The 18,518-nt window shown below is 55.3% G+C and overlaps 8 protein-coding genes across 8 annotated transcripts; 4 read left to right on the top strand and 4 right to left on the bottom strand.

Annotated features, from left to right (window-relative positions):
- On the top strand, positions 1 to 843 carry RTM1-4 (Protein RTM1; the record flags this gene model as incomplete). The annotated part of the gene is made up of 2 exons (XM_032024962.2): positions 1 to 103; positions 164 to 843. The coding sequence occupies 2 exons, from the start codon at positions 1 to 3 to the stop codon at positions 841 to 843; spliced, it is 783 nt and encodes a 260-aa protein (XP_031878411.2).
- A 73-nt stretch (positions 844 to 916) lies between these two features.
- On the bottom strand, positions 917 to 2,366 carry CGGC5_v007701 (Sterol uptake control protein 2; the record flags this gene model as incomplete). Its single annotated transcript, XM_066151892.1, has 4 exons — positions 917 to 948; positions 1,009 to 1,036; positions 1,101 to 2,192; positions 2,262 to 2,366. The coding sequence occupies 4 exons, from the start codon at positions 2,364 to 2,366 to the stop codon at positions 917 to 919; spliced, it is 1,257 nt and encodes a 418-aa protein (XP_066008796.1).
- Positions 2,367 to 3,839: 1,473 nt separating this feature from the next.
- DDR48 (Stress protein DDR48) lies at positions 3,840 to 4,791 on the top strand (the record flags this gene model as incomplete). Its single annotated transcript, XM_032024965.1, has 2 exons — positions 3,840 to 3,863; positions 3,919 to 4,791. 2 exons carry the CDS (start codon positions 3,840 to 3,842, stop codon positions 4,789 to 4,791), a joined length of 897 nt encoding a protein of 298 aa, XP_031878373.1.
- Positions 4,792 to 9,717: 4,926 nt separating this feature from the next.
- PEX8 (Peroxisomal biogenesis factor 8) lies at positions 9,718 to 11,766 on the bottom strand (the record flags this gene model as incomplete). The annotated part of the gene is made up of 1 exon (XM_032024966.1): positions 9,718 to 11,766. The coding sequence occupies one exon, from the start codon at positions 11,764 to 11,766 to the stop codon at positions 9,718 to 9,720; it is 2,049 nt and encodes a 682-aa protein (XP_031878396.1).
- A 357-nt stretch (positions 11,767 to 12,123) lies between these two features.
- Positions 12,124 to 12,612, top strand: CGGC5_v007698 (Uncharacterized protein; the record flags this gene model as incomplete). Its single annotated transcript, XM_032024967.1, has 2 exons — positions 12,124 to 12,434; positions 12,492 to 12,612. 2 exons carry the CDS (start codon positions 12,124 to 12,126, stop codon positions 12,610 to 12,612), a joined length of 432 nt encoding a protein of 143 aa, XP_031878372.1.
- Positions 12,613 to 12,666: 54 nt separating this feature from the next.
- Positions 12,667 to 13,529, bottom strand: CGGC5_v007697 (putative acetyltransferase; the record flags this gene model as incomplete). The annotated part of the gene is made up of 3 exons (XM_032024968.1): positions 12,667 to 13,069; positions 13,127 to 13,249; positions 13,354 to 13,529. 3 exons carry the CDS (start codon positions 13,527 to 13,529, stop codon positions 12,667 to 12,669), a joined length of 702 nt encoding a protein of 233 aa, XP_031878387.1.
- A 1,671-nt stretch (positions 13,530 to 15,200) lies between these two features.
- Positions 15,201 to 16,291, top strand: icmt (Protein-S-isoprenylcysteine O-methyltransferase; the record flags this gene model as incomplete). The annotated part of the gene is made up of 2 exons (XM_032024969.1): positions 15,201 to 15,220; positions 15,532 to 16,291. The coding sequence occupies 2 exons, from the start codon at positions 15,201 to 15,203 to the stop codon at positions 16,289 to 16,291; spliced, it is 780 nt and encodes a 259-aa protein (XP_031878370.1).
- A 152-nt stretch (positions 16,292 to 16,443) lies between these two features.
- DGAT1C (Diacylglycerol O-acyltransferase 1C) lies at positions 16,444 to 18,142 on the bottom strand (the record flags this gene model as incomplete). The annotated part of the gene is made up of 4 exons (XM_032024970.1): positions 16,444 to 16,664; positions 16,715 to 17,720; positions 17,770 to 17,810; positions 17,863 to 18,142. The coding sequence occupies 4 exons, from the start codon at positions 18,140 to 18,142 to the stop codon at positions 16,444 to 16,446; spliced, it is 1,548 nt and encodes a 515-aa protein (XP_031878371.1).
- Positions 18,143 to 18,518: the final 376 nt, after the last annotated feature.

Below are 18,518 nucleotides of genomic sequence, written 5' to 3'. Positions count from 1 at the left end.
ATGATCTTCTTGATTGGCTTCGTAGTCGGGTGCGCATGGCACGTGTTCATCATCGTCCGCCGGCGGGCATGGTACTTTATCCCCTTGATCATCGGCTGTCTCCGTACGTTGTCCCCTACTGGCCACACAACCTCACATCACCACTGACAAAAGTTTCCAACAGTCGAGATCGCCGGATACCTTGGACGCTTTCTCTCCTCCACCGATACGGGCAACCTCGGCTTCTTCATGATCCAAACTCTCTGCCTCCTCGTCGCCCCCGCCCTCTTCGCCGCCTCGATCTACATGGTACTCGGCCGGCTGATCCTCTACCTCCAATGCGCGCCCCTCTCCCCGATCAAGCCCTCGCGCCTCACAAAGATATTCGTTGTCGGCGACGTGCTCTCCTTCCTTGTCCAGGTCATGGGCGCCGGTCTGCTCGCCCAGGCAAACTCGATGAACACCGGCAAGACCATCATCCTGCTCGGCCTGGCCGTCCAGCTCATCTTCTTTGGTCTCTTCGTCGTGGCGGCCGCCGTGTTCCATCGTCGACTCCTGGACCGCGTGCCGCCCGCCGTCCTGCACGAAGAAGCTAACTCGGGCTGGCAGAGGCACATCAGAGGATGGAGGGGTGTGATGAGTGTGCTCTACGTTGCGAGCGGCCTGATTTTTGTGAGATCGCTGTTTCGACTCGTCGAGTATGTCGAAGGAAACGATGGCGTCCTACTCTCGACGGAGGTGTATTTGTACATTTTTGACGCGCTGCTGATGCTTGGTGTCGTGGCTGTTACGGCGGTCTTCCACCCCGCTAAGTATGTGCCCGGCAAAAAGGAGATAATGGCTATGCAGGATATGGATGGTTGATGTTCTTGGGAGGTGTGCTGTGAATACAGTATGCCGCCATGACCAGCTATGCGAGCAAGCTTGGGCTGTATGACTAGTAGCCGTATCTAGAAGTCTCATCGGTTTCTGATTTTGAACCGCCCGCGTTAGAATCAGGGGTACTCCTGAACATTAGATAATACATACCTTTCTTTTGTTTTCCGATTGCTCGGTTCTATCAACCATAATCAGACAAATCCCTCAAAAGCACTCTCGTCTCGAAGACATTCCCGGGACACAAGCCCAAGTAGGTACTCCTTCAGGAGGCTCGTATCCTTGACCCTAACAGCAACCTTTGGGGCAGCCAAAGGCGTCGCCCACTCGCTCCCGACTGCTAACGCAATCCTCTCCATCTCCTGGACAGCCACGTCCTCGTAGAGCCAAACCCTGGGAAACCAGTGGAAGAACGGCAGGTAGTAACTCATCACGGCCAGAGCCCTGGGCTTCAGCTGACGAGCCATGTCCACAAACCTCGACGAGACGAATGAGAACGGCCATGCCCTGGCCTTGAATGCCACGCAGCCATCGCAGGTAGGACATGCCAACGAGCCAAAAAGTTTTCCAATCCCGGTTGCCGCACGTTGGAGGTCTTCACGAAACTCCCAGTCCTCGTCGTCCGCGTCCATTCGCAGGGCATCTTCCAGATCCAGTGGAATCGCTACAGGGGCAGCGTGTTCGAGCGGTATACTCCTCTGCGGCGTGGGGCGGAGTGACACTTGTTTCCTGAGCCCATCGATCATCATCCGCGGTCCGATGGCCATCGCAAGCCAGTTCGTAAGCCAGATACCATCATAGCCCGTGTGCCGATCGGCTGCGAGGGCAGTCACGGACAGCAAAAGTGAAGCCATAAAAACGGGCCGGGCGTTGTCTTCTGATACCTGCTCGACTTGGTGCCGAAGCTGCCTCACCGCGCGGTCTCGGTACTTGGTGACGGGGAGGTCAGTGGACGGATCTGTGCTGGCCAGGTGAAGGAGGGTCACGGAGAGGAGGGCGTCCATAAGGTAGTGGTGCTGGAGGGCCAGGCTCGGGACCTCAAGACGGAGGACCTCCGACTTGAAGCCCTCGAGCTGGAAGGCGTCGGTGAAGGACTGCACCGTGCAGATGTTGTAGTGGTGCAGGAGGCGAAGGTGCAGCAAGTGTTCTGGGGTGTAGATGGTTTCGTAGCTTGGTGACGGCTGGCGATGGTTGGGGGATGCGTCGTCGGTGTCTGTCTGAGGACTACCAGTGCCGGACTTCTCCTGCCCAGGGGGCCTTCGGAGGCCTGGCTCCACGTAATGGCATTGTGTCTCTCGCCTTGCGCATGCTGAACATGTCGGTTTCTTCTCGTCACACTACGGACAACGTGTTAGTGATTTGTTGCTGTTCGCCTAGTAACGATGCGAGGGCAAACGTGCCTTTACACGCCTCGTCTTGCATTCGAGACATCCTCGCCTGGACTTTTTGTGGTGCCGGATCTGGTGATACTTGACAACGCGAGATTCAGGCAAGGGTGTTGTCATATTCATCCTCGATCAAGGCTGGCTCTGGCGCCGGCTCCATTGACAGACCAACAGATCACAAAGCCGCCCAACGAGTGGTGAAGGAGAGAATCCATCGCCAAGAACCGGTCCAGCTTCGGTCGACGGAACTATCCAGGCACGGGTGGCAGTGCAAGACCCTGAAGCTTAGCATCACCTCTAGTCTCGAAAGGAAGCTTGATTGGACGCGGGATGGTTCATCTCAGCTAGTCGTTGGAAATTGTCTCTGAGCTTTACCGAATACACGTATTCGCGCCGCAGCATCCCTGTCAAGCTGGAAGGTGTCAGGAAGAACCCACCAGACCAACGGAAAGGGGCCTTAGCGCCAGGTAGGTGCCCTGTAGCTGATTACATAACCGGCAGTGCCGTCCTCAAGACAGCGGCCTCCAAGGAAGACAGGGGACCCAAGAACGTGGGACCAACGATTCGCGAGAAATCTGCCACCTCCCAGAGAAAAAGGTCCCTCCGTCTCTTCCTCTTCATGGCGGGGTAAACGGCAACGACGTTCACTAAGACATGCAGCCATTGCCTTAGTGCGGGCACTCGGTCCCAGAACTTCAGCTCTTGGCTGTCTCTGCCGCAATGACATATCCCTCCACCACCTGCACCTACCTGCTGGGCAGCGTCCAACCAGTTCTCCATCCCACCATCTCGGGGAGGCCTGCGCAATGGTCTCCGGTATGACGCCATGTGGGTGGATCGGACGTCAGTCCGTCATGACATCCGCGCTGGTGTCGCCCTCAATTCTGTAATATCTTTAATTGACGATAGGACAAACCGCTGCCTTGTTTTCCTTTGGCAACTGGGTATGCCGTACGTCTGACATGTCGCCGAGGGGCCCCCGACGGCAAGCTGGGAATGCATTCCGTCTTACCGAGTCTTCATCATTCCCGCCGATCAGGGTCCCAGTCTGTGGTCCCCATCGCCAGCTCTCATGTCCCTGCTTGTCCCCCTCCCATACCAAGCTGAGCTGCACAGGACAATTACACTATCGGATGTGCTTCGCCAGACCAGACCGAGAACAGCCTAGGGCTTCCCCAAACAAGCTCTTCTCATCCTAAATCGCGCTTGCCAAGTGGCGCGTATCACGAACCTGCTTCTGTACCTCCAACAGGTTCAGCTAGGCAAGGCAGTGACCTCCCCAAATCAAGCTTCAACGTCCCATCCATCCCATCATTCCCCGAGCACGTACGGCCTCCCAGAAATGTCGTAAACATGCGTTTCCTAGCGGCCCCCAGACGCACACGTCCGATGGGCCACCGCCTTGTCGATCGGGAGGGTCCAGGTTCCTGCCAAGCGCACATGTGAGAGTGAGACCGTTGTAACTGGCATCATGCTGCAGGTGTCATGGCCGTTAAATACCCCTTCAGCCCCTCGTCTCTTGGATGTAGGTCCGCCTCATCTCATAATCATCTGAACCAATTTACAAAATCATTTCCTCCAAATAAAAATATAGCAATCATGTCTTACGGTGGTAACGACGACGTGAGTTCAACCTCAGCCTTACATTTCAAGCTACACGCCACTAACACATCTCCAGTCTTACGGTTCCAGCAGGAACGAGGACAGCTATGGCTCCAACACTGGCTCCGCCTTCGGCTCCTCTCGCAACGACAACGACTCTTACGGCTCCTCCCGCCGTGACAACGGCGACTCGTACGGCTCATCCGGCCGCAACAACGAGTCTTCGTACGGATCCTCCAACAACGACTCCTACGGCTCTTCTCGCAACGATGACAGCTACGGCTCATCTCGTCGCGACAACGACGACAGCTATGGCTCATCCGGCCGCAAGAACAACGAATCCTCTTACGGCTCTTCCAACAACGACTCATACGGTTCCTCCCGCAAGGACAACGACTCCTACGGCTCTTCAAACGTAAAGAGCTCCGCCTTTGCCGAGTCTACCTCCTCCAACCTCGCCGGCGCCGACTCCCTCTCCTACAACGCCTCTGAGAACAAGGGCCGCACCTACGACAACGACAACAGCAACGACAGCTACGGCTCCTCGGGTCGCAAGAACAACGACTCTTCCTTCGGGTCTTCCAACACGGACTCGTACGGCTCCGGCCGCAACAACGACACCTCCGACTCGTACGGCTCCGGTCGCAACAACAACAGCACCTCCGACTCCTATGGCTCCACGGGCCGGAACGACGACTCCTACGGCTCGTCAGGTCGCGTCGGCGGCAACGACTCTTACGGCTCCAGCCGCAACGACACCGACAACGACAACAGCTACGGCTCTTCTCGTCGTGACAATGATGACAGCTACGGCAGCAGCAACAAGGGCGGCGACAGCAAGCTCGGCAAGGTGCTCGAGAAGGCGGGCAGCCTGCTCAACAGCGACAAGCTCGAGAGCAAGGGACAGGAGAAGAGGGAGGCCAAGGGATACGGCAACGACGACTACTAAGCCTTCAGTTTTTATAATGTCTTCTCCACGCTGTGGGATGTTTCGTCTTATTAGCTTGGCCTAGCGAGTTTAATACAACATGATGACCAAAAGTTATGTCGTTTTCGGCTGTCAGCCGTGATACATGAGTGCGTCGCTGTGGCCAGATGTGATTCGCCTACATGTATTTGTGACGGTCTCGCAGGTATGTATGTTAAGGAAGTTTTAAGCCCACCCAGTAGGGGTTTTCACAATAAGATAAAGCAGTCAAATCACTCCGGTCAGTGCCAAGTTTCGTAGCTTCGCAGTCTACGTACTCAGGGCTCGCAGATATACGTGGAACATCCCAGTCATAGTGAATCTTTCATCATTCGCGTGCCTTGGATTCATCGGGATGAGCTACTGACGGATGAAAGTCAGTACATAGGGCGGGCAAGAAGAGTCTTAGTCTTGCGGCGACCTAGCATTCTAATGTGACAAATTGTCGTCTGATACGAAGCTGTCCTATACATGTTCCTGGACCTACTACGTGCACCAAAGAAAACAAACAAAACACGTGCAGTAAGTGACCAAAGGTGCTTCATTGTTTCCAAACTCCGTCTTGTTACTGCGGACAATGACACAGTGAATTTTGCGACTTATCGATATCGAAACAGAGTCTGCAGCCGCTTCCAATTTAAATTATTCCAAAAGAAAGAGGTCTATTATAAAGTGGATTCATACCCTTCTTCAAGCTTCGCGATAATCGCTATTGCTTATACACGTCTGTGGACGCTTCTGCGGTTCAAATCTGCTCCATCTGTCTATCCTCCAGGGCCCGACCTTTCGCATGCAGTCGACCTCCCTTATCCTTTTGCCTAAGCTGCATCTGGGGAAATGGTGAGCTCTTTCATCGAAGACTGCAACGAGCTAATCTGATAACATATATCGATGTACTGATCGTCATCTGGTCCAAATACATCTAAGAACCCCTTTTGAGCCTGTTGGTAGCATGACATAGCTTTAAATGCCTCGTCCTGCTCTTCAAATGACCCTGCAAGACTGTGGAGCATATCTAAAGCCGGAACAAAGAATTCTAAGATACTTGACTCCAGCGTCGTGTCGTATGCTTGAAGAATGCGTTCGCACATCATTCTGGCGTCTTCAAGTTGGCCTTGATCTTCGAAGACAACGGCTAAACAATGTAAGGTCAGGAGTATGTCCCGGTGGCCTGGCTCGAATGCATTCTGGAAGCCTTGTAGGGCCCGTTCGTACATTATCTGGGCATCCTTTAGCTGGCCTCTTTCATAGTAGACAGAGCCCATACTGCGGACAGCCGGAGTGTATCCGGGTGATCTGGCCCGAACGCCTTCTTATAGCCTTCGAAAGCCCGTTCGCACATTGTCATGGCCTCCTCTAGCTGGCCTCTTTTGGTATAAAAAATGCCTAGGTCACAGACGATGCGGAGTGTGTCTGGGTCGTCAAGGCCTACTGCCTTCTCGTAGCCTTGGAGAGCCAATCTTAACAAGGTCTCTGCATACTCCAGTCGACCTTGTTTTATGAAGAGACTGCCAAGATCACTGGCCATCGAGGTTGTCGATAGATAGTCTGGCTCTTGTGCTTTCTCGTGGATTTCGATCATTTGTTCGCACAATCCTTCGGCATCCTCTAGTTGCCCTCGTTTGAAATAGACAACACGTAGAAGATGATGTTCAGCGACTATGCCAATGTGGTCTAAGCTCGATGTCTTCTCACGGATGTGAAGAGCTCGCTTGAACATGGCCTCTGCATCGTCCAGTCGATCTTGTGCAAGGTAGAGTCTGCCTAAAAGAGAGACGGCGTCTGAGAGTGGTAGTATATGGTCTTGACACAGCTTCTCAAGGCCTCTAAGAAACTGTTCCATCATTGAATTGGCTTCTGTAAAACGTCGTTGTACAAGGTAAAGCCTGCCAAACCTATGGAACACCAATGGGCTGACTTTTAGGTCTCCTTCGATCTTCGCTACCATTCGGTCAGCATGCGGCAAGATTCGTCGCACTAACCAGCACTGAGTGTCGCAGTCATGCGGAACGCGTGATAGAACGCATCGTATCGCTGCCTTTTCCAGGTGTCGGCTCGATTGTGCGTTGAGGACGTGGACCGCCCATGCATGAACACATTGATGCATACTATATCCTCTCGATTCCGGTCTCCAGTCTGCTTGGCTATATGCGTTCGGCTCTGCTAGACCATATTCACAGAGAACTCTCATTGCTGCGTCGAAACTTGGCCTGTCTTTAGTAATCTTATGAAGCCAAGCTGGCTTCTTCAGTCTGCCTGCCTGCAGCAGTTCGTACCATAGGTCGTAGTTGTCAAAATGTCCCCATAGTCGAAGGAGCTTAACGGCGTATTGGTTCTGCAACTGAATATGTCGGAGAGAGACATTCCAAGTGGAGTACAATGCTCGATCGTACTCTAGAAGGTGTGGACTCTGCTCCTGCAATTGCAGCCAACTTATCTCGTACATTTGAATGTATTCCGTAGAGCTAGTTGAAACTTTGTTCAGATAGGCTCCAGCTGTTGCGAGGGCGAGTGGAAGGCCATCAAGCTTTTGTGCAAGTAGCTTGGAACCCGGATCTGCCGCATCTTTTAGTTCAAGTACGGCCATGGAGCTAGTTTCTTACCCTTGGAAAAATCAACGCGCCCGGAGGTCGATGCCAGTATTTCTATACTTTCCTGGATGTCGCATAGCTTCTCAAGCTGGATACTTTGTCCGAGTCGGCCTACAGAAGATGACCGTGTCGTAATCGAAATGGCGCCATGTTCAGTCTCTGGGAAATAAGGACGTATGTCGTATGTTTTCGAGACTGTCCCGCGAACATTAGACTCCGTGTCCGTTACAACGCATCGCGTAGTCTGTTTCGAGCTGTCTTGTGTACGGAACTCGACGTCGTCATAATTGTCGTGGACCAAAAGCCATCGATTATTCTTTGGGTCCTCCAGCCACCGTTTGACTGCCGCCACCGTCTCATCGAGGTCTCTGCTGTTTACGGCGTTCTGGACGTACATGACGGACGCGTTCCCGCTCGCAATTCGTTGGGCTGCTCGTTGGTAACTCTGCCTCAGGGCAGTCTCGTTGCTTGCGTCAAACCAGATCACCGCGGAGTAATCATGTCGATGTTGTTTCGCGTACGCTATCGTCGTCTGGGTCTTCCCCATACCGCCCAGGCCATGCACAACAACGGTCCGACGATTCCCAGTCCACTTCAACGCCTCGTGCAGGCGTCCAAGCTCTGCTTGTCTGGCGACGAAGTTGTTTACGCTGTTGACTCCTTGCAACTTAAACGTATGGGTTGAATTAATGGGTGGTCTGCATAGGTTCTAATTAATTTCTGAAGGCTGGCGGGCAATTGAACCATGAGAGGGAAATTCTCGCCGCTGCACCTCATCCACCGGCAAGTGAAAGAAGAGCTGTCGAGCATACGCAGCTGCCGCAGCGGCCGCATACCCGTGCCACTTATCATTCTTATGCGAATCACAGTAATCAGAGATACCGCGGACGATAAGACAAGGAAAGTCGGCGATCGCTCCCGCGCCTTCCATCTCAAAGCACAAAAGCTCATGTTGTTGAGCGAGCGCGTCTCTTAGCCTTGCATCCTTCACCACCAGCTCCCCAGATGCAATGTTGCCACTATGAACTATTACGTACGTCTCGTCGTCGTCACTTGCTCTGGATATGCGCTTCAATGGGTCGCATACGACTGTACAAGGCTCTCCCTGTGTCGTATGGGCGTATTGTGGCGGGTAGAGATAATCGTTCATCATACCGGGATACTGGAACCGTCGCAGGCCACGACGCCTTGTGTTAATCCGGCTGACGTTCTGCTGCACCGGGTCGATATCCAGTCTTGCTCGTTTTGCCTCTAAATCCTGCGCGGCATTAAGAAGAACTGCCGGCGGCGGTGCTAGGGCCCCTATGCGTTGGAATTGGCCATCCCTCGCTTTCCCATGATCATACTGTAGAGCGCCTGAATGGCCAGCCGTAGGCTTGCTCACCACAACATGACCTAGGCGTATTATCCCGTTATCTGTTTCGACTGGAACTCCACCGCCAATACCAACCAGGAGACCGTACCTGAGACTAGGAAACGTCATCCTCATTTGTGCTACGACCGTAGCCGCGGGACAGTTCCCAGGTTCGTATAAGCCAGCGATGACGATGTTGTGGCCATTGATGGACCCCAGACTGTAAACGTTATGGTCCGCTGGGGATTTTGGCAGGGCGGGATGTTCATCATCCAGCATCTCCAATGCAGCGATCTGTTCCACCTCTAGCGGACAGATCCATGCCACCTTGTAGTCATCGTGTCTCCATTTCTGTGCCATCTTTTCGATTGTCCAAGTCTATCCTCGAATTGTCCGATCGGCCATTCAGCGATATGAGAACTCTGCGACACAGTTAGACTTTTGAAACGTTGGAAGTGGTGAGCAAGGACTTTGAAATGACATACTGATTACCGGAGGTGAGGGGGGAACGTCAAGGTTGATGGTCGCCCCCTTGCCGGACCGTTGGTTGTAGGGTAGCAGGGGATCTCGTCTTGCCGCCAGCATTGTGCGGCTGAGCATCACACCCCTGGCGAATCACAGTGGAAGAGGCTGCCAGGTTCCTCAGCATGTTTACACCGACCGTTTGATGCACCTGCACCGGACTTTGAGATTTCTTGCTGCGTACAGTGGTTGGGACTGCCAAATGCCTACATTCTGGGTGAACTTGAAGTAGGTGGCTCTTCCCTTTTGCGGGGAGCCTCTACAGTAACCTACGAATCATCACCGGATATCGATGTCACGGGCTGGAAAGAAAAGCAAGGAACATAATCTGCATGCATCAATGCATGTTGGATATATCCATGCACCCAAAAGTACCCAAGAAAGATAAAACGCTTACACATTACCATCATACCCCATACAACGACAACCGCCCTTATCATCTTATAGTCTACTGGACCTCCCCTCATCCATTATCGCACCGCTCATCACAGGAGCCAGCTGCTCACCCAGGACCAACCTACGCCCACCCTTGGTAGTCCACCAAGCGACACCGATAGTAGCCCTCTCGACGTCCATCTCGCCGCTGACGAGCACCTCCCAGAAGCGGTCCTTGACAGGCTGACGCAGGACGGGGTCGGCAATCTCATTCATCGATTGCGCGGTCAACGTCAACCAGTCCTCGACCAGGGGCAGAGGTAGGAATGGTAAGGAGTCGATGAGCGTCAAGACAAGTGAGCTCTGTTCTGACATGGGGTCCTGAGGCGAAAGCCCCTTCTCGGCCTGGTTGATAACGTCCTGGGTCAGGGGGAGAGGGGCGGTGTCCGCGTCCATGGCCTTGAAGCGGACCATTTCCAAGAGGGTTTCGGAGAGCTGCGGCTCGGCGAGGGAGATGGGGAACGGCGGGGAGACGATCTGCATGACCGTCTTGAAGGCCACACGGAACTGGCGTGTTGAGATCTGCGCCGGGAAGGATGCGAAAAGGGCGTCGACGTAGAACGGAACGAGGCCGACCGTCAGCGAGCTGTTGTGAGGGCAAGACAGCACAGACAGCGTAGCGCTGTGGGCGGATTCAAAAAGCTCAACCATTGTGGACGTCAGGCCGCCGGTATGGGTGAGGTAGGCCGTCGCGGGGCGGACAATCAAAGCGTCACACGCCTCTGTGGGCATGTTGAGAGGCAAGTGTTCCGCCACGTTCAAGTAGAAAAGGTCCAGAGTCCTATCATAAAAGCTGGGAGGGACCGTCCCGGCATGAGGGGGCTTGGTCTCTTCCAAGAACGCAACGCAGGCGTCTGGGAAGCGTGCGAGGATATCCAGACTTGTCAGGTAGGTGAACTGGTAAGCCTGGAATGCGTTGGCTCCTTGTCGTGAAGAGATGAAGAATAAGTTCCTCAGGGTGAACAACGCCTTGGTAGCCACCTGGGGGGCGATCGCGTCGTTTCTCATGCGCGGGTCAAGAAGACTCCGGCCGACGATGGCTTGCATGACGGCAACCGTCGCATACATCGTCTTCTTCAGCAACTGCCACAAAGCCGGCCACGTCGCCTCCAGCGTATTCTGCTCCAACCGCGCCGTCTCTTCGGCGCCGTCAACCGTCGATAGAGGGTTGTGCTGCCAGTACCGCAGCATCTTTTGTGTAAACTCCATCAAAGCATCCTGAGCGTCGAGCACGACTGCCGAGTCAGTCGCATTGGTGGCAGCGAATCCTGCCAGCTTTGACAACGGTCCCATGCCGCCCATCAGGGGCTTGCCCTCTATGGTCTGCAGCAGCGCAAATGAGGGAGAGGTGGGAGGCCATGCAACCATTTGTCCGTACTGCTGCACGTCCTTGCGGATATCATCCAAGAACCGGCCATCCTGAAAGCCGTCATCCCCGGTGATGGCCAACACCACGATCGGTAGAAGCGCGTTGCAATTAATCACGCTCTGGTGAAAGTCGGAAAGAAACGGAAAGACGTAATTCAGCGCCAGAACCACAGAGGCCGAGGCGAACGGCCCGTCCTGACGTTCCAAAGCGAGGTTTGCAGCCGTGACAACGGCTTCCTCCAGCGTATTCCGCAAGCCCCTCGACAGAGATTGTCTATCATTCGCCTCCATTCCCATCAAGACGCCTGTCAAAACCAGGAGATGCTGCCATCGATTGGACCGATCGTCCGCGCCCTTGGCAACGGCGCGCACCCATGTGTCGCAACCGAGGCCCCCGCCCTGCCGCGGGCCATGAACATTTTTGGCGTTATCGATCTCGTTCTGTCGCACTCGTATCGCGGCGCTGTTGTAGATGCTGATGATGCGCAAGCTCGTCCGTAGACCGTCGCGACGTTGCCAAATCGCAGGCGCGGTGAGAAGCTGGGAGGTAAGGACGCCGAGGTTCAGCGGGTTCGAGAGTGTCGTCAGGAGGGTCGTCGTAGAGCCGACTATCTGGTCCGTCTTGCGATCATCGTGGACGTTTTGGTACAGTTGCAGGACCGTGTTAAGGAGTCTGTCCGCCGGCATCTTGAGCTACAATCGCGACGGCTCACCAGAGGCTGGTGCGACTGTCAGGATGAGATTGAATGGGAGGAGCAGCGGAAGCGGCCGTTATTGGGTCGCGGTGATTGTAATCGATGGTGCCGATGCCGATGGCAGGACGTCGGGACTGGCGCGGGCGTTTTTGCCGAGGCACCTGAAGTGCCCCTAAAGCCACACCTCAAGCTTCCCTCAAAGCTGCGCCATCCCTGCAACATCCCACAGCCAACCCCGGTAGTGACGATCAGCAGCTGCAATCACTGCGCCTCCAAAGCTCACCAAACCCACCGACTTTCAACATCTCGTCTTCTTTCTCCCGTCGAGCCCCAGGGCCGCCGTTCAGCAATGTCTTCTCGGGCGCAAAATTACCCGCCGACAAACTACAAGGTTCCGTCGTTTCCGAGCATCAACTGGCAGCTGCGGGACCTCACGGACGACCACCGCTGGAGCCTCTTCTACATCCGCGACATCTGGCGCTTCACGGTGATATGGACCTTCATCATCTACGCCGCGGTGCACATGGGCGCTGCCGCCATTACGATCGCGATGCACACAAACAAGCGCGGGTCGCTGACCTACCTATGGGCGGTGCCGTTGTTCTACGCCTTCGTGGCGGGCGTGCAGGCGTTGTGTGCTGGGAGCGTCGTCGGGTTGATGTAAGTGCAAGCAATGTTCCGTCGACGACACAGCGTAGCTAACCCACGGCTTTGCAGTCTCGGTGCGGTCTACAACGCCGGCTACTTCTCGATGTCCACATGGGTCCCCCTTCTCTGGGGCATTATCAACGTCCTCGTCCTTATCATCTCGTCCTTTTCCATTCAGGGCGGTCTCTGAACATACACACAAACACGAACGGACATGTTGAACAAACGCGTAAAGGCATTAAGACTACATAGTAGCGCTATAATTGATGGTGGCCGATAACCCATTTACCGCGCCGTTCGTCGGCTTCGACGGCGTAATCTCCTTAATGACACGCGCCGGGTTGCCAACAACGACGACATAATCCGGCACGTCCTTGGTCACGACGCTTCCCGCCCCGACTGTCACACCCTTTCCGATGGTCACGCCCGGCAGCACGATGACGTTTCCACCGATCCAGCAATCGTCGCCGATGGTGATGGGCTTCCCGCTCTCCGGCCCGCGGGTGCCGTTGCGGAGCGTGGGATCGAGGGGATGTGTGCCGCTGTAGAAAGAGCAGTTGGGGCCAATCAGGGTACGCGAACCGACTGTGATGGTACAGGTGTCGATCCATGTACTGTTAGAGTTGACATAGACGTTTTGGCCGAATCTGCAGACGGTAAGCTTAACGAGACACAAGACAGGTTGCGAGGGGCCAGATGCGTACTTTACGTTGTAGCCGTAGTCCATCTTTATCGGGGCGTCAACCCACGGCCAGTCTTCCAAGATGGCGTCGTCCTCGTCACGGCGGGCCCGCGGTGGAGGAAGAGGGATTGTGTCCCCGTTGATGCTGTTCTGGGTTAGGTCTACATCTCAAGACGGGAAAGAAGAGCCGAGGGGTTGGCTTCAGGGTTGCCGAGAGAAATAGAGTAAAATGGAGGCGGAACTACTCACTCCTTCCACATGCCGACAAGCGTGCGGCGGCTCACGTCACCGGCGTTGTTGAACCTGGTGCAGGCGGCCTGGCAGCGTTTCCGATCCGCAATGAGATCCGGGGTGAAGGCATGGTAAAGCTCGCCATCCTTCATCCGCCGGCGGTTCTCTTCCCTGTCGATGGTGCGGATGTCCATGGTTTTCTTGTGCATGAGTGTGGTGAAAGGGGGGGAAGGCGACGGCTTGTCGGTGTAGTGTATACTGTACTGCAGAATACGAGTGAGGCGATTTATGTAAGAGGGCGGTCAAGAGTCGCGTTCCTACTCGTTGAGCAATGAACAAGGAACAACGCGAAGCGAGATGAGGAGCGAAGACTGACGAGACGGGCAGGACCAGACGAGGGGGGCAGCAGGCGGAGCAAGCCAAGATGGAGAGAGAGATATGCGGTGCAGATAGGTGGTGTAGATCGGGTTGCAGAAATAGAACCTCCAAGAGATAAAGGGACCAACAATAACTTTTTGTGTAAACGGAGAGAAGAAACAGGAACCAAACATGAGAGACCGAAACCAGCCCTATGACAGATTTGTCTCTTGTTTTCCCTTTTTCTTTTTTTACTACTCCCCCGCCAGAAAAAGAATTAAACACCGCAGTGTGACAAAGATCTCGGGAGTTATTTGCCGGCCGTTTCGAGCTACAGTAGTCTATCTGCTCTTCGAAAGTGTACCCATGATCAGAAGAAGAGCAAAAGTCCAGGTCCAGCGTCAGTGTCGGTGAGCCCGAACACCCTAAAATAACGAGAGCCCAGGTGCTTACGACTAGGCGGCGACATGCTGCCTGCACCTGTTGCTTTCCGTGCTCTCCCTGGCCAAGGGCCCAAAGCGCAATGTACAGCATGGAAACCTGGAAGCAAAAACTAGAGCGGCGGCAGCATCAGCAGCGAAGACCGCAGGAGACATGGAGCCACACGGCAGCGACAGACAGACACAGACGACGACTGATGGGGGCAGAATAGAGAAAAGGTCCACGCACTTGCGTCATCCGCCCCTGACCTTCGGCCCGCGCTGGGCGCTTGGCCTTACCCGTCCCACCCGTCCTGTCCTCCAGACTTCCAAACACGCAGTGCACACCCACTGTTTATTACCGTTTCCCTCACCGAAGTGGTCACCGGAGACGGCGTTTGTCCTTGTGGGATTCACTGACAGAGGGAATGCAACGACAAAGTCCGCCTGCCCAGGCTGAAGTGGGACCTCGGAGTCCCTTTTTGCATGCCGACTCTCTCCACAAACTCCAACGTCGAGTCCCCCCTTTTTTCCCTTTCTTTGGTCCATCTCTGCTGATCCTCTTTTGCTGTCCACTCTGTCATTTTTTTTTGAGCCTCCACATCGCAAGATCCGAGCATTACAGCGCAACCGAATCCGCCCGCTGCAGGGAACAGACTTCCACCAGCTCTTCGACACAGTTGCAGTGCCAGAAGCGGGCGATTACTCACTCACAACACCTCTCTCTCTCTCTACGCTTTGAACTAGGGCTGAACAGGATTGTCGAATAGAAAGAGGATATCCATACGCACTCGAAAGGTACAGATCGAGGTCGTTCATGCATGGAATGACGGACACAAGGAGCTAGAGCCGCCCGCCACCCTTCTCCGTCCCTGCCAACCCCCCTGCCTGACCTGACCATCAGGTACCTGTCCTCAAAGTGTCACGGCCTCTTCCTACCGTCCCCGCGTCCCGCGGCCCCCAGTCTAAGGCGGATTCTAAACCGTCGAGTGCCGACACCCACCACTACCACCACCTCCTCCTTCTTGACATCGGATCGTTGAAGCAAGCTAGCTAGCTCTCGCCAACGAGGCACACGACATACGCACAATGACAAGCTTTCGTCGGGTGTAAGTAGCAGCCCCAGGCCCCCTCCACCTCCCTTGGTCCCGTGCTCCCTTCGTACCCGCCCCGATCTCGCCGTGAAATCTCCGTCCTCAGACCCTGACCTACCTGCCTTGCTCTCACCCCCTGGACGGCTCTGCTCCCGCACAGCACATGCAACCCTTTCCTCGACCCCTCAACACCAAAACCCCACCATCACGATGTCCTCCCGCAGACACGTGAACCCCCTCTACCAAGACCCTCCCAGCTTATTGAATCACCACCACGATGACACCCCATCATCATCACCATCTCCAGAAACTGACTCTCTTCCCAGCGACTCCCGCCCCGCGCCTGCTCCCGGCACACCCGCGCCCGTGGGACAGGAATTCTACCCCCACCAGCGCAAATCTCTAGCCGGCATCGCCCTCCGCGCCTTCTGCCTCGGCGCGGCCTTCCTCACCGGCCTCCTCTCCACCGCCCTCATCCTCACGACGACCGCCTCCCCGCTCTGGCGCCTCCCTTTCTTCCTCGCCGCCCTCTCCCTTTTCCACTTCCTCGAGTTCTGGACGACCGCCGCCTTCAACACGCCGCAGGCTACCGTCCACGCCTTCCTCCTGACCGCCAACTGGCCCGCCTACGCAATCGCCCACGCCACCGCCTTCGCAGAGTGCCTCCTCACGAACGTCCTCTCCAGGGACTCCGTCTGGGCGCCCTTTGGCTCGAGACACTTGCTCATGGCCGCGGGGCTGGCCCTCGTCGTCGTCGGGCAGACGGTGCGCTCCATGGCCATGATCACCGCCGGCGAGAGCTTCAACCACACCGTGCAGCACTACAAGACCGAGTCGCACAAGCTCGTCACGGCCGGCATCTACGCGTGGTTCAGACACCCGTCCTACTTTGGCTTCTTCTGGTGGGCTATCGGAACCCAGCTGGTCATGGGCAACGTCGTCTCCCTGCTCGGCTACGCGGGCGTGCTGTGGTTCTTCTTCTCCAAGAGGATACGCCATGAGGAGGAGCTCCTGATTAGGTTCTTCGGCGACGACTATGTCCAGTACCGCAAGCGCGTCGGGACGTTGATTCCGTTTTGCGGATGATGGGACGGACGTATTCGTCAAGTGTGTCATTATGTGTAAGATGGTGTCAAAACAGCGCCGGTATTATATTTTTTTCTATAACCCAGTAGATAAGATACATGAGAAATGACGGGTGAGCGCCTTCCCGGCCCTCGTCTTTATAATTAAACAGTCTAAGAACTTCTCGCGCAGGCCATCTGTCTACTCACGCTGCCGTACTTGGCCTGCCAGGCGTAAAAGTACATGAGCGCGGCGAACGGCTGTCCGAGAATGGTGAAAGAAACCCAGAAGATGCAATTGCCAATCATCTTGCCCGTGGGCGATTGCATCTTTTCTAACGGGGTGGTGAGGGCGATGAGAGGGAGTTGGAGGAACATGCCGGCAAAGGCGACGCCTAGTCATGATTAGCTCCTTGCTGCGATCGGGTTTTGATACATGACTTACCAATGACGTTGTGGGTCGGAATACCGACAAGAACCTCGTGAAGCACCGCCGAAGCAAAGAAAACAGCGAGTTGAGCCGCCCTGGGACTCCAGCCACGGCCGATCAAGGGAGAGTAGACGTGACGCTTGAAGTACGTGTATACGGGCTTGTTCCACAGACGCCAGTAAGCACCCAGACTCTCACTGTTCCACCAGTCCTCGTAGAAGCAACGGTCGCCAAAGCGGGTGACTTCGGCGAGGGCGTTAAGGAATGACTGGAAGAGGGCGAAGAAGCCGGCGAGCCAGATGACCAGGGAGATGGTGGAGAGCTTCATCAGTCGCTCCAGAATCTTGGGCACATCCAACGATGCGATCTTGTCCAGGGAGTTGATCAGAACCGGGGCAGCGTACTGGGCGCTGGCGAACCAGATGAAGACGCTCAAGCCAAAGACCTCCGCCATGCGCTTGCCGACAAACACCCATCTGATCTTCTCGGTTCTCGGGTACGCGGGCTGGTAAACGAGCGTGGGCGCCCACCAGAAGTAGCCCAAGTTGCCCATCGTGATGTTGTTCGGATAGGGGCACTTTGCGTAGATTTCGGGCATGGCTGCCAGCTCGCCCTTGACGGGGTGCAGGAAGGCATGTCGAAGGTCTCGGTTCGTGAAGGCGTACGAGGCCGTCTTGAGCCACACGATGATGGCATGAAGCTCGGTCAGGGTGCCGATCAAGGGGTGGTGGATGTGGAAGTACACCATGTATGTCGTGATGGCCAGGGCGAGAGTGATGTTCACGGCGTGGATCCAGGCAATGACCTTCCATGTTGCGTTGAACCGAGATCGTTGGTCTTCCGTTGGGCTGGCGGCGCCGTCCTTCGACTTTGCCCTCAGACCCCTAGCCTGTTGAGCAGCGGCCAGTTCGATGAGGTAGGCGGCGAACAGATGGCAAGGGATGAGGGCGTAGAGGCCCAGGCCAAGAAGCACATCTTGTCTACGGAAGTCGTGGCATCCAATACAGATCAATACCCCATACTACGGCGTGTCAGTGACGTGACTAGGATTACTGTGGGAGTGCGCCTACTTTTTGGATGTTCTCAATCATCAGACGAAGATTGCCGACAACTGTATCAAGTCAGCCAAGGGCGTCAAGCCGCAGTGTCGTCGATGAACATACTTAGTACGATTACCATTAAGTTCCTGAAGCCTAGGAAGCTAGGGGCGGCGTTGGAGTCATGGCTCAGGGTGGAAGGGCGAACGCTCTTGTGAACGGCGGCAACGTGTCTGTATTTCCGTTGGACCGCTCTCCTCAGCTCCTCGGTCGAGCGCTGGTTGTCGGAAGCGGAGGCGGAGACGGACGACTTGGCGGACTTCGGCTCGGGTCTGCCATTGCTCGTGTTACGCAGAGTGGTGGTCATGGTTGAGCTCTCGACGCTCGTCACGGTGGCCGTGTTCATGACGGGCAATGCGTCCTGAGCGCAATTGAGGCCGGTCGAGAATGAAGCAATGGGAGGAACAGAGGACGACAGGAAATAGTGCCACAGTGGTGGATGACGACGGGGAGAATGGGTGAAAGTTTAAAAAGGGTGAGGAGACCTAATGGCGAGGAAAGCTTTGTATATGCAATGCAGGGAGTGAGTGGCAAGCGTAACGATAAGATATCGGAGCAATATGCAAGACACCAGACCAAGGCCGGTCGGAGCCAAGAAATTACCAATTGACTTCTTAGCCGGTGTTTCCAAGGGCAGACACGCAGAGAGGCCGGCGCTTTTGCGATTCGATCCGAGCTCCCTAAGCTTGGAGGGAAGCTATCTGGATGGGTGAGCGCATTGG

Source organism: Colletotrichum fructicola (genome assembly GCF_000319635.2).
Source record: "Colletotrichum fructicola Nara gc5 chromosome Unknown KSG_Nara_v1_contig04, whole genome shotgun sequence".
Lineage (NCBI taxonomy): Eukaryota > Fungi > Ascomycota > Sordariomycetes > Glomerellales > Glomerellaceae > Colletotrichum > Colletotrichum fructicola.
Note: the sequence above shows the minus strand (reverse complement) of the source record. Positions and strands in the feature narration are given on the sequence as shown.